Genomic DNA, 16816 nt, shown 5'->3' on the forward strand with positions numbered 1-16816 from the left:
ACCTCACTGATGTCCAGCAATTCCGACATTGTGCAATGTTTTATAAGATATTTTTCTTATTTTACCTACAGCTTGTGAGTCAAGAAGATGGCACAATACAAATACACACAATATCTAAAGAGTATCGAGAACAACAAACACTTGAGGATGATTTCTTACCAAGCTATCTGGACAAATTTTGATTTGATGGTCCTCTCAAGACAAATAGGAGTAATGTAACCCTTCAAGTTATTTAGCACAAATTCTTTTCATGTAGTCAATTTCATGAATATCATTAAAAAAATGCTTCAGGACCAATGAATAGGAGCAGATGACATTTGTGAATTATTTGATTGGCTCTATTTACTTGTTTATTTGAAATGAAATGGCAGACATCAACTGAGCAACAAGAGATGACAAATGCATGTGCATGCATACATGTACAAGCTGTGTATTAGATTATAATTACTTCGAAGTCATAATTTGAAAGGGATAGTCTAGATTTTCTGATTGATGTCCTTTGAATGTATGAAGGATATGATTAAAATACTTGTGCCAATTTGTAAGATTGAGAAATCATGTCATCAGTTGTTATAGCATATGTATGTGTTAGCTGCGGAATGGAGGTGCTTATGGGCCTCATGATATATTTTTACCATCAATGAACCCAGAAAATTGTCAAAAAAGTATCATAAGGATCATAAGAGCTATGGTTCTGCAGCTAATTAATATATGTATTAAAAAAAATTATGAGGGTTGAGTTACTTATATTGATACATCTGTCTTTCATGCCAGTTATACCAAAACTGAAGGATGTGGTGTCTTTTGTAGTAAGAAGAATAAAAAATCTACAAAAATAGAGCATGTGAATTTGGCAGTTGATTCCATTTCAAAGGGTAACATCCTGGTAATGGGTTAAATCACATATCAATGTTAAATATTCCGTCCATATATGTTTGTGAGTCCTCATTTTGTCAGTGTTGTTTGAAATGGATTATAAAGTAAGCAAGATATTTGTTTTTATAATTAACATTTTTCTTTTTCTCATAGTTGTTTTATGCATGTTCACACTTCAATTTTGTATTTGATTCAATGTACTTATAGAGAGGTGTAGATTTGTTGCATTTATGCAATCTTAATGAATAACATAAAAGAACAACAATGTACCACTTTTTTTTTTAAATATATGAAAACTGGTACTGCCTGTACTGTATCTGGTTTCTGTATTTATACTTACCTGTGTACCATGCGACTACATATCACCAATAAAAAGCCATCTCCAGTCATACATTACTTAACTTCAATACATATATATATACAACTATTTTTTTTATTATTTTGTATGCCCCAACTTAAATAGTAGCACGGCATTTTTTCAAGTCTTTATGTATCTGTCTTTCTACTAGCAGATTTAGATTTTGTTTTAAAATGTAGCTTTGGTCACATCCACTTGAAACTGCGTAAACCTGTTCATTATGATGACTGATTTTGTAGTTTCCTTTACATTGGACCAGCTTATGGTGTCTTTAATATACATATTCATTTCTTTTAAGATCAAATCTATCAATGAGGAAAAAGAACTTAAAAACTTACCTATTGTACTTAAATATATAATGCTGTTTATCATTGACATATCACTTTGTGTACAAGTATTTGATTTTATAAAATACCAAAAAAATTGACAGTATTTTAGAAAAGTAAAATAAAGAGATTTCATATTTGGTATAGCTAGTTTATGCAAGTTTTGTTTTTATTTGTGTTGACGAGTGAATGATAATAAAGACGTTTGAGTTAAGAATTGTACTTAAGTAGTGCTTTATTTTGTTTCTTTTGTGTCCGAATAGTGCAAAAAAAATAATGTTACAGGTATCTGTTATAATTATAAATTATCTATTTATTAATTTGTTATTATTTGTGATTAGATTTTCAGTGTATGATGCACAGAAGTTATTATTGTGGACAAAGTCCAATTTTGTGTAATTCAATGTCAAAGTAAATTACAACAAGATTTTTGTAAAGCTACTCCTTATTTCTGCAAGTCACACCTCATACGTTGAAGTGTCTATGCATGCTTGGTGCCTAAATATAGGTCTGTTTGATTATTTTTTTTATTTAAGTCCTTGCAAAGAAATTAATAAGTTATAAGCATGCCGAAGAAATATTTACACCTTCCATGTAATGATACATTTTATAAAAGTGACTGCCAATTTTACCTAAAGTCATGCTGTTTCTGATAAAACTTTGAAGTTTCTTTTCATTGAAGATTTTGTAATGATCCTAACTGCATATCATATTTAATATTTGATATTTCATATACATTCTTTAGCAAATAATTAAATTAAAATTATATACTTTGCAATGCACACTAAAAATGTAAGTTCAAATTGAAAAATATATTGGTAGTCTAAAGAAAAGTCATCTGAAACAAAGTCTTTCACCATGGTTATATCGAGTTCAATAACTGAGAATTTACTGTTTCAGTAATTTATGCATATGAGTAAAATTTTGAAAGTGTACACCAAATTGTGTGACTTGTTATAACCTAACATTAGAATGAAATTCAAAGCAGTGTGGCTGTGGCTATTGATTGACACATTAAATTCATCCATTGACTGGGACAATTTAGGTGAATGTTTGTATGTAACGACCACTGCTCACTATGTACTTTTTAAAGACACTTAAACTATGGGGTCACCAAAGGTTCTCAACACCTTAATAAAGTAATTCGAAAAACTAATCAGAAATAACACGATGTTTTGATTTATATCAATTATATAAATCAAAACATAAAGGTTATTCCTGATTAATTTTTGAATTATTTTATAATTAAAGGCGTTAAGAAACCTTTGGTGACCCCACAGTTTAAATGTCTATCGTAGGTACGTCGTGAACAGTGGTCGTTACAGACAAACGTTCACGTAAATTGTCCCAGTCAATGGATGAATTTAATGTGTCAATCAATGGCCACAGCCACACTGTTTTGAATTTCATTCTATCTTCATTTTGTTGGTATGAGCAATTAATTGCCCGTTATGTTCTTTAGATTATGAAAAAGTCAATTGTATGAATATTTCTTGATAAAATTCAAATTAAACCATCCAAATCAAGAGAATTGGACAATACTGTGTATAATGAAGAATGTTTGGTAATTTATTTTAATGATACTGTAATAGTATAGTAATAGATGTTACATTGTGATATGTAAATACTGGTATCAACACTTTATTATGCTATTGTTTATTTTCTAAAGATCTGAAGTCTATTTTCAATAAATGGATAGAAAAAAAAAGCTTTTAGTTTTCTTATTTAAAACATATGAACAACATTGGTCTCTAGTGGAATTTGAAGAATGAATGATTTTTCAATCATTTAGCATTTTGAATGTCATGTTTACCATCTTTGTCAGTTATTTGTTGACATTTCAGTTTAAAGGCAATTTAACTTTGACACTTTATATGGACTGAATAAACTCATCATAGATACCAGGACTAAATTTTGTATATACGCCAGACGCGCGTTTCGTCTACAAAAGACTCATCAGTGACGCTCGAATCCAAAAAAGTTGAAAAGGCCAAATAAAGTATGAAGTTGAAGAGCATTGAGGACCAAAATGTTAATAGAGATATGTTCACATTCATATAATTATATTGCTCGATATAAAAAAGAAGATGTGGTATGATTGACAACGAGACAACTCTTCACAACAGACCAAATGAAAAAGAAATTAACAACTAAAGGTCACTGTACGGCCTTAACAATGAACAAAGCCCATATTGCATAGTCTGTTTTCTCTGACATTTTAAGACTAGTGGTAATCATATCCCACTCTAAAAAGTGAGGTCTGTATAGTTATCGCCTTTTCACTGGCTATCTGTCCATTCATCCATCTGTTCTTCCAACAAATACTTTCATCACACTTTTCATCATTACTGTACAGAAGTACTTCATATATTGTCAACAGCTCAACAGTGGTCAGTTGTAAAATGTGAGTGTTATGGATCTGTCAGATACTGACTTCCTGTTTGCCTATTAATTGAATCTTTCAAAATGTTGAACTAGCTTTTCGTCACATTGTTCTTAGAAATTGTGCAACAGATTGTCTTCATGATTGGCCTGCATCTCATTTATTATAAGTTGGTAAAGTGTGTACCCTTTTATGATCAGTCAGAGACCTGCATCTTGTTATCTGATAAAATGAATTACAAATGGGAAATGCTAAGCAGAACGGCATTTCCATTCTTGTTAAATAGTATAATAAAAATTGTTTATTTTTAGCTCACCTGACCTGAAAGGTCAAGTGAGCTTTTCTCATCACTTGGCGTCCGTCGTCCGTCGTCCTGCGTCCGTCGTCTGTTGTCCGGCGTCCGTCGTCCGTCGTCCGTCGTCCGTAAACTTTTACAAAAATCTTCTCCTCTGAAACTACTGGGCCAAATTCTACCAAACTTGGCCACAATCATCCTTGGGGTATCTAGTTTAAAAAATGTGTGGCGTGACCCGTCAAACCAACCAAGATGGCCGCCATGGCTAAAAATAGAACATAGGGGTAAAATGCAGTTTTTGGCTTATAACTCAAAAACCAAAGCATTTAGAGCAAATCTGACAGGGGTAAAATTGTTTATCAGGTCAAGATCTATCTGCCCTGAAATTTTCAGATGAATCCGACAACCGGTTGTTGGGTTGCTGCCCCTGAATTGGTAATTTTAGGGCAATTTTGCTGTTTTTGGTTATTATCTTGAATATTATTATAGATAGAGATAAACTGTAAACAGCAATAATGTTCAGCAAAGTAAGATCTACAAATAAGTCAACATATTTAAAATGGTCAGTTGACCCCTTTAGGAGTTATTGGCCTTTATAGTCAATTTTTAACCATTTTTCGTAAATCTTAGTAATCTTTTACAAAAATCTTCTCCTCTGAAACTACCATGCCAAACTAAACCAAACTTGGCCACAATCATCATTGGGATATCTAGTTTAAAAAATGTGTGGCGTGACCCGGCCAACCAACCAAGATGGTCGCCATGGCTAAAAATAGAACATAGGGGTAAAATGCAGTTTTTGGCTTATAACTCAAAAACCAAAGCATTTAGAGCAAATCTGACATGGGGTGAAATTGTTTATCAGGTCAAGATCTATCTGCCCTGAAATTTTCAGATGAATTGGACAACCCATTGTTGGGTTGCTGCCCCTGAATTGGTAATTTTAGGAAAATTTTGCTGTTTTTGGTTATTATCTTGAATATTATTATAGATAGAGATAAACTGTAAACAGCAATAATGTTCAGCAAGGTAAGACCTACAAATAAGTCAACATGACCAAAATTGTCAGTTGACCCCTTAAGGAGTTATTGCCCTTTATAGTAAATTTTTAACAACTTTTCGTCATTTTTTGTAACTTTTCTAAAAATCTTCTTCTCCAAAACTACTTTGCCAAATTTAACCAAACTTGGCCACAATTATCATTGTGGTTTATAGTTTAAAAAATGTGTCCGTTGACCCAGCCTACTAAACAAAATGGCTGACATGGCTAAAATTAGAACATAGTGGTAAAATGCAGTTTTTGCTTTATATCTTTGAAACTAAGACATTTAGGGCAAATCTTTCAACATTTAAATGTCCATCAGAATAAGATATATCCCCTCACAAATTTTGAGTTGAATCGGACAACCGGTTGTTGGGTTGCTGCCCTAAAATTTGTGATTTTAAGGATATTTTGCAGTTTTTGGTTATTATCTTGAATACTATTATAGATAGAGATAAACTGTAAACAGCAATAATGTTCAGCAAAGTAAGATCTACAAATAAGTCAGCATGATCAAAATTGTTAGAGGACCCCTTAAGGAGTTATTGCCCTTTATAGTCAATATTGAACAACTTTTCGTCATTTTTGTAACTTGTATAAAAATCTTTTCTAAAACGACTTGTCCAAATTTAACCAAACTTCGCTACAATCATAATACATTGTACTAGGGTATCTATTTAAAAAAAAAGTGTCTAATGACCCCGCCTACCAACGAAGATGGCCGACATCAGTAAACACATTAACAGGTGAGCGACACAGGCTCTTGAGAGCCTCTAGTTAAATGATTATTGTTGATTAATGCCAACGAATGGATACATTCAGAAATTATGCCACACTGTTGGATAATCACTGTTTCTGATGTTATATGTTATAGCATATATTTTGACCTAAGTTTGCCAAGTGAACATATTTATTTTAACATCGAGCCAGATAATGTTATTTTTACCGCCATATATTCAGACTAGTCATAGCTGAATCATACAACCTTACAGATTACAAACCTCACCAACTCGTGGAGAAAACCTCCTAGATCTTGTATTTGTAACAAATCCAACTCTTGTCAAAACAACTTACCAAGTATATCAGGCCAGGGTATTATCATCACTGACCTGGAATCACCAAGAAAATGCTACATATACAACGAGGCAAAATGGGACCAAATTAATATAGACATAAAACACACGCTAGAAGAGGTAATAGAAAAACATCAACAAGGAGCTGAGGTGCACCAACTTTTGGACACTTTCAACAGTCAGCTTCTAAACACCATGAACACAAACATCCCTAATAAAGAAAAAAGATCGAGAAACAACATCCCATGGATCAAACATAAGGATAGAAAAATGCTAAAGAAAAACAGAGGCTATACAAAAAAGCAAAAAAAGGCTAACTACAGGTCTCCAAAAGAAATGCAAAAAAAAAACTAACTCGGGGAAAGCAGAGCATCTTTGAGGGCCTAAACAATCCCGGCACCAAACCATTCTGGAAGTATATTAAATCAAAACGCAAAGACTCAGAAGGACAATCACCATTGAAATAGGGCATAACCTCATAAGTGACAGTAAAGGGAAAGCTGAAATTTTGCTTGAACAATTCAAGTCAGTCTTCACAACAAGATAAGAGCCAAAAACAATATAACATCGATAACTTTTGACCAAACAGGACTTGAAAAAAACAAAGCCTCTGGACCTGACAACATCATAAACGGCATACTTAAAGAGTGTGCTAAGCAACTAGCACCATTTCTGAAAATTACATTCAATGCTCCCTCGACACAGTTGAAACTGGAGAGATGCAAATATATCCAGTTTCTTCAAATTAGAGGCTCTAAAGAGCCTGTGTCGCTCACCTTGGTCTATGTGAATATTAAACAATGGACACAAATGGATTCATGACAAAATTGTGTTTTGGTGATGGTGATGTGTTTGTAGATCTTACTTTACTAAACATTCTTGCTGCTTACAATTATCTCTATCTATAACAGTACTTTCTGTGGAAAATGTTATTGAAAATCTTCAAATTTTAAGAAAATTGTTAAAAATTGACTATGAGGGGCAATAACTCCTTCGGGGGTCAATTGACTATTTTGGTCATACTGACTTATTTTTAGTTCTTACTTTGCTGTACATTATTGCTGTTTACAGTTTATCTCTATCTATAATAATATTCAAGATAATAACAAAAAAACAGCAAAATTTCCTCAAAATTACCAATTCAGGGGCAGCAACCTAACAACCGATTATCCGATTCATCTGAAAATTCCAGGGCAGATAGATCGTGACCTAATCAACAATTTTAATTCCTGTCAAATTTGCTCTTAAAGCTTTGGTTTTTGAGTTATAAGCCAAAAACTGCATTTAACCCCCATGTTCTATTTTTAGCCATGGCGGCCATCTTGGTTTGTTGGCCGAGTTACCGGACACATTTTTTTAACTAGATACCTCAATGATGATTATGGCTAAGTTTGGTTAAATTTGGCCCAGTAGTTTCAGAGGAGAAGATTTTTCTAAAAGATTACTAAGATTTACGAAAAATGGTTAAACATTGACTATAAAGGGCAATAACTCCTAAAGTGGTCAACTGACCATTTTGGTCATGTTGACTTATTTGTAGATCCTACTTTGCTGAACATTATTGCTGTTGCTGAACATTATTGCTGTTTACAGTTTATCTCTATCTATAATAATATTCAAGATAATAACCAAAAACAGCAAAATTTCCGTAAAATTACCATTTCAGGGGCAGCAACCCAACAACAAAATGTCCGATTCATCTGAAAATATCAGGGCAGATAGATCTTGACCTGATGAACAATATTACCCATGTCAGATTTGCTCTAAATGCTTTGGTTTTTGAGTTATAAGCCAAAAACTGCATTTAACCCCCATGTTCTATTTTTAGCCATGGCGGCCATCTTGGTTTGTTGGCCGAGTTACCGGACACATTTTTTAAACTAGATACCTCAATGGTGATTATGGCTAAGTTTGGTTAAATTTGGCCCAGTAGTTTCAGAGGAGAAGATTTTTCTAAAAGATTACTAAGATTTACGAAAAATGTTTAAAAATTGACTATAAAGGACAATAACTCCTAAAGTTGTCAACTGACCATTTTGGTCATGTTGACTTATTTGTAGATCTTACTTTGCTGAACATTATTGCTGTTTCTAGTTTATCTCTATCTATAATAATATTCAAGATAATAACCAAAAACAGCAAAATTTCCGTAAAATTACCATTTCAGGGGCAGCAACCCAACAACAAAATGTCCGATTCATCTGAAAATATCAGGGCAGATAGATCTTGACCTGATGAAAAATATTACCCATGTCAGATTTGCTCTAAATGCTTTGGTTTTTGAGTTATAAGCCAAAAACTGCATTTTACCCCTATGTTCTATTTTTAGCCATGGCGGCCATCTTGGTTGGTTGGGCGGGTCAACGGACACATTTTTTTACTAGATACCCAAATGATGATTATGGTCAAATTTGGTTAAATTTGGCCCAGTAGTTTCAGAGGAGAAGATTTTTCTAAAAGATTACTAAGATTTACGAAAAATGGTTAAACATTGACTATAAAGGGCAATAACTCCTAAAGCGGTCAACTGACCATTTTGGTCATGTTGACTTATTTGTAGATCTTACTTTGCTGAACATTATTGCTGTTTACAGTTTATCTCTATCTATAATAATATTCAAGATAATAACCAAAAACAGCAAAATTTCCGTAAAATTACCATTTCAGGGGCAGCAACCCAACAACAAAATGTCCGATTCATCTGAAAATATCAGGGCAGATAGATCTTGACCTGATGAACAATATTACCCATGTCAGATTTGCTCTAAATGCTTTGGTTTTTGAGTTATAAGCCAAAAACTGCATTTTACCCCTATGTTCTATTTTTAGCCATGGCGGCCATCTTGGTTGGTTGGGCGGGTCACCGGACACATTTTTTTTTAAACTAGATACCCCAATGATGATTGTGGCCAAGTTTGGTTAAATTTAGCCCAGCAGTTTCAGAGGAGAAGGTTTTTGTAAAAGTTAACGCAGGACGACGACGACGACGACGGACGACGACGACGGACGACGCCGGACGACGCCGGACGCCGGACGCCAAGTGATGAGAAAAGCTCACTTGGCCTTTCGGCCAGGTGAGCTAAAAAGGAGACAAACGTTTCGCAGAAAACAATAGACCTGTATCCTTAACATCCGTCACCAGCAAAATTCTAGAACACATCATATGCAGGCACATCATAAAACGTCTGGGGAAAAAGATCCTAACTTAAACCATGGATTCAAGTCAGGATACTCTTTTGAAACCCAACTTGAAGTTCCAGGCCGCAGCCACAATATAAACACTCATTCTTTGTGGAAACAACCATTCACTGGATAAAATTGAGAATGGAAACCAACTGCCAGATAAAGTTGTGCATGCTGATTTGGCATTCAAGACCGCTCTATAAGAACACCACCCATAACAACAGCGCTCTTCTCTAACGTGTATGAAAGCCTAACTACGATTCTCCACATTAGAATACATGTACAGATCTTGTTTACATTGGTTATAAGAAGAATATCGGTCAATGAAGTCTATCGAAAAATAAACAACGTCAAGAACAACAACCAGAAGTCCTCTCGACAAATCATATCAGCGTATACAATTATTATAGGATTACGACTTTGTAAAGGAGTTTATTGGTGTATAAACTCGACCAATTTACTCACAAACGAAAAAAAGTTCAAAGGACTTTTATCATATGTTTGTAAGTGACTTGGTCCAGTTCATACACCAAAAAAAATCTTAGAAATTGCGTTTTATCTTTATAATTTGTAAATATGGAGATAAGGAGATTTCTTCACTCGTAATTTCTATCTCACGTAAATTGTAAATTTGTGGCATTGAATGGACCTTGTGCATGAACATTTATTTTTTGAATAACGTCAAGAATATACTCCATGATATTTGCTATCTGAAAAAATAAACTAAAAAATATCTTTTTTTCTTTCAAACAAATGTTTTTTGTATGTAATTTAATTTAAAGATGAACGAGAAGTAAAAATGATTATATTTTACGTCGTATTTTCTAATATTCATATTATATATAAGAAATATCAGACGGTAAACTCTTCCAGTGTGAAAAAAACCCAGTCACAATAAACTTCATTGAGACAACAATGCAATGAAAATTTAACAAAAAGATACCAGTTGTCAGCATATTATAGTCTGCACCAAAAGAAAGATATAAATGTATAATTCTTTGAATGATTTGCATATTAGGGAATACGTTAATATGATTGGTTGGGATTGCTTAAGGTAGCTTAAGGTAGCGGATCTTGACGTTGTTTAGAAGACTGCAATATTCCCTTTCAATGCTGTAAAAATTAGATTTTTATTGCCAAGCCGTGTATTCGTAAGAGAAAAAACCATATCCGGGTTACAAACTAAAACTACCCCATTATTCTTTTGATGAAACATATATGTTATGCATTGGAACTAAGTGAGCCATATATGCTCCTAATGGCTTTGAGTAATAAAAAAACACACCAATGACTTACTAAGTTAAACAATATACGTCGGCGTCACACTCTATGGATATTACTAACCCTCTATGTATCTGTAGGGATCAGGAGCAAACCCAATAACTCATATTGAAAAAGGTTTGGGCAGGGAAAAAAGCACCCCAAAATAAAGTAGTGGCAAAGTCCCTGATTTTGTAATGGAATGAAAACAAATTCGGAAAAAAATAATGTAATAGGTTGACAATAGCACCATGTGGTTACAATTATATGAAATGTTCAATAAATGGCCTGGTAGTAAGGGTTTAAACAGTTGAGGATAGAAAATAAGGTGGCGTGTGCTATATAAAGGCAACAGCAGTATACCGCTGTTCGAAATTCATAAATCGATTGAGAAAAAAACAAAAAATAAATCCGGGTTACAAACTAAAACTGAGAAAAACACTTCAAATATATTAAGAGGAGAACTACAACACAACAGAAACACAACACTAAAATGTAACACACACAGAAACGAACTATAATATAACAATGGCAAATTTCCTGACTTGGTACAGGACATTTAAAGAAAAAAGTTGTGGGTTGAACCTGGTTTTGTGGGTTGCCAAACCTCGCACTTTTATGACAATGTTGAATATAACATTAAAATGACATCATTACATGACAGGACTACAATACAAATAAATGGGAGAACATATATGACAGAGAAACACACAAATAATAGCTATCAAAAGGTACCAGGTTTATAATTTAATACGCCAGACGCCCGTTTCGTCTACACAAGACTAATCAGAGACGCTATATGTGTAATTCCTTGTCATCCCAATTTGACTGAGTATATTTTATTTGATATAGATTGCGTAAAAGTTAACCAAATTGTTGCCAAGCATGCAGTTCACGAGCAGTTAAAGATACAGAAGTTAGAGTAATACACATTATTGTCTACCACCGCTTTAGAAAGTGTGACAGTAACTTGTAATAACTCCGATCATAATTTTAAACTTGAATTAGTCATATTTGTTTGGTCGACGTTCGATTGTTCTCCGAGGGTTATTCGGCTTCATCCACCTTTCGACGTATTAGTTTGAATACTCCTTTGGTATTTTCCGCCTATCTTAAACACGTTTTAAAGTTTGTGAGTCTGACTATGTCAGTTTAAGGGGAACGAATTATGATATTCATTGTGCATTTTTTTTTAGCGTTGACGTATCCAATTTCCACAGAGATCATTTGGCCTTCAATCAGACCGTAAGAGCGTTTCGTCTTCAAAGAACGAATCGGTGACGATGGTATCATAAGATGTAAGTTTCAAATGTTTTGATTGTAAATCCAGAAAAAAACGATTTGGTCTCACCAAATTTAAAAGTAAACGTGTCAAAGATTTTTTTTTTTGCGTCAGACGCACGTTTCGTCTTCAAAAGACTCACCAGTGACACTCGAATAAAAATAAAGTAAAAAAAGCAAAAAAGTACGAAGTTGAAGAGTATTGAGGATAAAAAATTCTAAAAGTTTTGCCAAGATTGGCTCAACTTAAAAAATCCCACTGAAAACTATAAAGTTAAACTTTTGTGAATGGACAATTTCATTTCCCTTTCCTAAAATTAAAATACTAGTTAATCGGATTAGGACTTTATAAATAAATAGTAAATTGGTATCATTTACTGCTTTTGACAGAATCATTATAGGCTCTTCGCTTATTTTTGGGGTTGAATTGTGGAATTGATGACTATATGTATCCTCTCTACATTTTCCGAACTTAAGTCAGCCATAACTTGGTTTTTATGAAAGCTGGAGTGTAACTAAGATTATATCAAAGTTAGACTCGGTTTGTTCAGGTGAAATATATGTGCGATTTAAATTTTTAGCGCGTATTGACTATTCGATCGCCTCCCTTTAATTATTTGTAATCAAGATAAAAACGAAAGTACAAATTGTCTTGGTTATACCAAAACAAAAGCGTAAAATTGAAAGGTAAGTTATATTAACGTTTTTTTTTCAATATCGCCCTATTTATCTACCCGTAGGTAAACGATTAGTGTATATAAAAACACAGAGTAAAAACACACTTTGTAAACTTTTCTATGAACTGTGTGGTCGCGTTCTCTGTGTATTTTGACTTCCATTTGGCATTTTCAAAAAGTCGTCTAGACAAACATTTAAACCGAAACCATCACGTTTTGTTTGTCAGTCTTTAGTTTTCTATGTTGTGTTTTGTATAATGTTGCTTGTAATACTCTTTTTGTTTTTTTTTGACTTTTTTCCCCATGGTGTTTTCAGTTTATTTTCGATAAATGAGTTTCAGTATCCATTCTCTTCTACACCCAACGCTGAAAAAAATACAGGGGTCGTATAAAAAAGTGGCCGCTGATTTATTGAATTTCGCTTTATACTTGTATACCAAAAACATCTTTCAAGACTCAATTTTCGATTACTTTGGAGAAAAGGTTAACTGGTTTTGATCAAAATAGAAAATTTAACTATCTACAACAAAATAAAAAAAGACCACAACTTGGTTCCTAATTTTAATATACAATATAAATAAACCTACTTTTTAGTATTTTAAAAGCCTTGATACTAGGTAAAGAATTCTCTTCAAAATAGTAATTATAGGCTCTAATGTCAGCACATATATGAAGAAATGCCTAAATACGATGGTTGAGTGCATATTTTGGAAGAAAAGTGCAAAGGAAAATTTTTGTCGCAACCTACACAAATGTTCATTATGTCGTAACTACAATCCCCTTCCCATTCACGAATGTGACCTACCAAATTCGACTATTAACCGGGTTTGTAATAACATGAGCAACACGACGGGTGCCACATATGGAGTAGGATATGCTTACCTTTCGAAGCACCATAGATCACCCATATATTTTTTTGTGGTTCGTGTAACTTAGTCTTTAGTTTTATATGTTGTGGCTTATGTACTATTATTTGTCTGTTTGTCTTTTTTTTAGCCATGGCGTTGTCAATTTATTTTTTATCTATGAGTCTGACTGTCACCTAGTATCTTTCGCCCCTCTTCTACAATTGAAATGCTTTGTAAGCAAAAGTCGCAAAGGTTGATATTGAATCCTTATTTACATTTTTTTTTATCAAACCATAGACAATTATGCAAATATTGGTTATAAATCATGGTTAAAAAAACAAAGCATTAATTTTACAACACATGATGCGTACTGTTTTATTGAAAATTTACAATTCAAGTATCCCCAAACCCTTAACCCATAGCAATAGAATATCATTGCATAAGAGAAAAAGAGTATTGATGTATGCGTATCATATGGAAAAGTATGTATACATGAACTAGTATTTATTATTAATTTCGAAATCCTCAGCTATTAATGAAAAGTCATATACAAATAAACTCATCATAGATACCAGGACTAATTTTTTTTATATACGCCAGACGCGCGTTTCGCCTACAAAAGACTCATCAGTGACGCTCGAATCCCAAAAAGTTATATATAAGAATAATACAAAAATATACAAATATACTGATCCGATTTTTTTCAACAATTTCTTGTTTTATTTCTCGCTTAATTGTTGTTTGCCAATACTATAACTATAACAATAACTATGTTAAATATTTTTGGGGTATTTTGATTTATTGATATCTTGAACGTTACATTGTCTATTTTTCAAAAGTAGTTATTCATAATTTAAAAAAAAAGAATCTTTTACTACCTTTTGTCATTACCGAAATGTAAGAGTCGATCTCTAATTCATTATTTTCATACATATCAAATGTGTTATCTTTGTATTATTCAGGTTTAAAATGGCGGACAGTAAATTCTGTAACGGTTGTCAGCGTAGTGAGAAGGACGTTAATGCAGTAGCCTGGTGCAGTGATTGCAGTGAACTTGTATGCAAGGTATGTGCTAGAGTTCACGGACAGATGTCCCCGCCCCACAAGGTAGTACCAATGAAAGAAATACAACAACTCAGTTCTTCGCTTTTCCAATTGTCAAAAACATGTGAGAATCATCCCGATGAAAAGATCGTACTGTACTGCTGTCAACATGATAAAGTGATCTGCGATTCATGTGTAACGGTATCACATCAAAATTGCATGCCTATCACTTCAATTGAAAAAGCTGCCAGAGGTGTTAAAGAAGGTACAGCTATTTCTGACCTAGAGCGAAGGCTTGACAACCTAAGTCATGTTACAGAGAACATACTGAGTCACTCTAAAGCAACACTCGAAGACTTAACAAAAAGCCGGAACAGCATCAAGAAAAGAGTGTCGGAAATCAAACAGAAATTTATTGCTCATTTACAAAAGTTAGAAGCAGATATACATAAAGACATTGACAATAAGTATAAACATTGTAACGAAACAGTGTCCCGAAATAAAGATAACATACAGTCTAGTGCTGACTCGCTGTCCACATGGAAGAACGATCTTAAATCCCTGAAGAAACATGCATCTGATATTCATTTATTCCAGGCAGTTAAATATCTGGATGCAAAAACCCACCAAAAAGAATTAGAAATCCGAGAAATTCAAACAGCTATTGTTCCAACACTAACATATCATCCTCCAGAGTCCAGCATAACACAAATACTCCCAGACTTGGGTATGATAATGGTAGACAATGTTCCAGTTACAATGCCTGCGCTAGATATTGACCAACAAGGTCAGTTCTATGTCACAGACAAAAAGAAATTCTCATTGACAAATTCATTCCATACTGCACAATTAGGTGATGGAGTATGTATAGGTAGAGGTTGCTTCATTCCTGGTGAAAGGTTACTTCTGAGCGAGAACAACAAGGAAAAACTCATTGTTTGTAATATTGATGGATCCAACCCGAAGGTAATTAATTTGGATTGTAAACCAAAACGTATTACCTTGTATGACAACGACCGTGCTTTAGTATCTGTAAGTGAAAAAGGTATCAAGATCATTGACCTTACGTCATCAAAGCCTGGTGGGATAATTAAAGTTGGAGGCTATTGTTCAGGAATCACTAGTGTAAAGGATAAGATCTGGGTACAAAATAATTTCGAGACTGTGAACTTAATCGATATAAATGGTAAAGTTCTGTTTACAACAAATACAACATTTAGTGCTTGGGATATCTGTGCTAACAAAGATGGTGATGTCTATTGTACAACCAGTAGAGGTAATAAAGTCTTTGTCGTTACATCGGATGGAAAAGAACGTGAGATATACAGCAGCTCTGATCTGAAAAATCCCTACGGTTTGGCTGTAGATAACAATGGCGATGTGTTTGTTGCAGGAAGGTCATCGAACAATATTCATAGAATATCTCATGATGGACAGACACATGACATTGTCCTGACAGAACATGATGGTATCGATAAACCGACCGGTTTATCTTACAACTGTGAAACGGGAGAACTGTTAGTTATCAACGACGATTCTAAAACAGTCAATATTTATCAAAAGAAATGAGTCACATTTTTAAAATTCAGTCATTTTTAGTGAATAAAATGTAACTTAAAAATATCTAGTTTGTCTTTTGATCAGCATTTTGCTGTTCAAGTAGCCTTATAATGATACTATACCTTTTTCGGTTTCACTTTACAATGATGATTTTAAAAAAAAACTGAAAATGACTTCTGTGTTTTCTGACTATTATAATTAAAATGAGAGATGAATCTTCGTGTTGTTTCTTAATTATTATTTGTAACTGTTGATGTAAATATCCTTTGGTTTTGTGAGTCTTTGTTTGCTCCTTGGTTTTGATTGTTATTGTCTTTAGCCTTGAACTAGAATTTTATGTTTTACCAAAATATCCAGATCTTATCGAATCTATTCAGTCATTTGAAATAGATTTTATATTTACAATTTAATGAAATTTGACTTAAAACAAAACCACTGTTATATGCCATGAACATTTATATATTGTATGAACGATGATATGGAAAGTATCCATCAAAACGAATTGGTTAAATGCTGCGACAGGTAACCATACGGCCTTCTACAAAGAACAAAAGAAATACATTAAGGTAAGCTATGAATATTAAAAGCATCTACAAACAACCGCCTAATG

The 16816-nt window shown here is 33.5% G+C and overlaps 2 protein-coding genes across 17 annotated transcripts in view; both read left to right on the top strand.

Annotated features, from left to right (window-relative positions):
• Positions 1 to 1293, top strand: part of LOC139511960 (cytoplasmic dynein 2 intermediate chain 1-like) — an 84344-nt gene extending 83051 nt beyond the window's left edge. For all 16 annotated transcript variants that reach the window (XM_071299182.1, XM_071299180.1, XM_071299185.1 and 13 more), the window contains one exon: positions 72 to 1293. In XM_071299182.1, the coding sequence (XP_071155283.1) occupies positions 72 to 182 (111 nt within the window). In that variant the 3' untranslated portion in view covers positions 183 to 1293. The remainder of the gene's footprint in view (positions 1 to 71) is intronic.
• An 11407-nt stretch (positions 1294 to 12700) lies between these two features.
• On the top strand, positions 12701 to 16267 carry LOC139511963 (uncharacterized). Its single transcript, XM_071299200.1, has 2 exons — positions 12701 to 12764; positions 14565 to 16267. Exon 2 carries the CDS (start codon positions 14572 to 14574, stop codon positions 16213 to 16215), a length of 1644 nt encoding a protein of 547 aa, XP_071155301.1. The 5' UTR covers positions 12701 to 12764; positions 14565 to 14571; the 3' UTR covers positions 16216 to 16267.
• Positions 16268 to 16816: the final 549 nt, after the last annotated feature.

This window comes from Mytilus edulis, chromosome 2 (genome assembly GCF_963676685.1).
Source record: "Mytilus edulis chromosome 2, xbMytEdul2.2, whole genome shotgun sequence".
Taxonomy (NCBI): Eukaryota; Metazoa; Mollusca; class Bivalvia; order Mytilida; family Mytilidae; genus Mytilus; species Mytilus edulis.

Excerpts from the sequence above, each read along its gene's own strand:
- LOC139511963 (XM_071299200.1), top strand. The coding sequence starts at position 14,572 with ATGGCGGACAGTAAATTCTGTAACGGTTGTCAGCGTAGTGAGAAGGAC.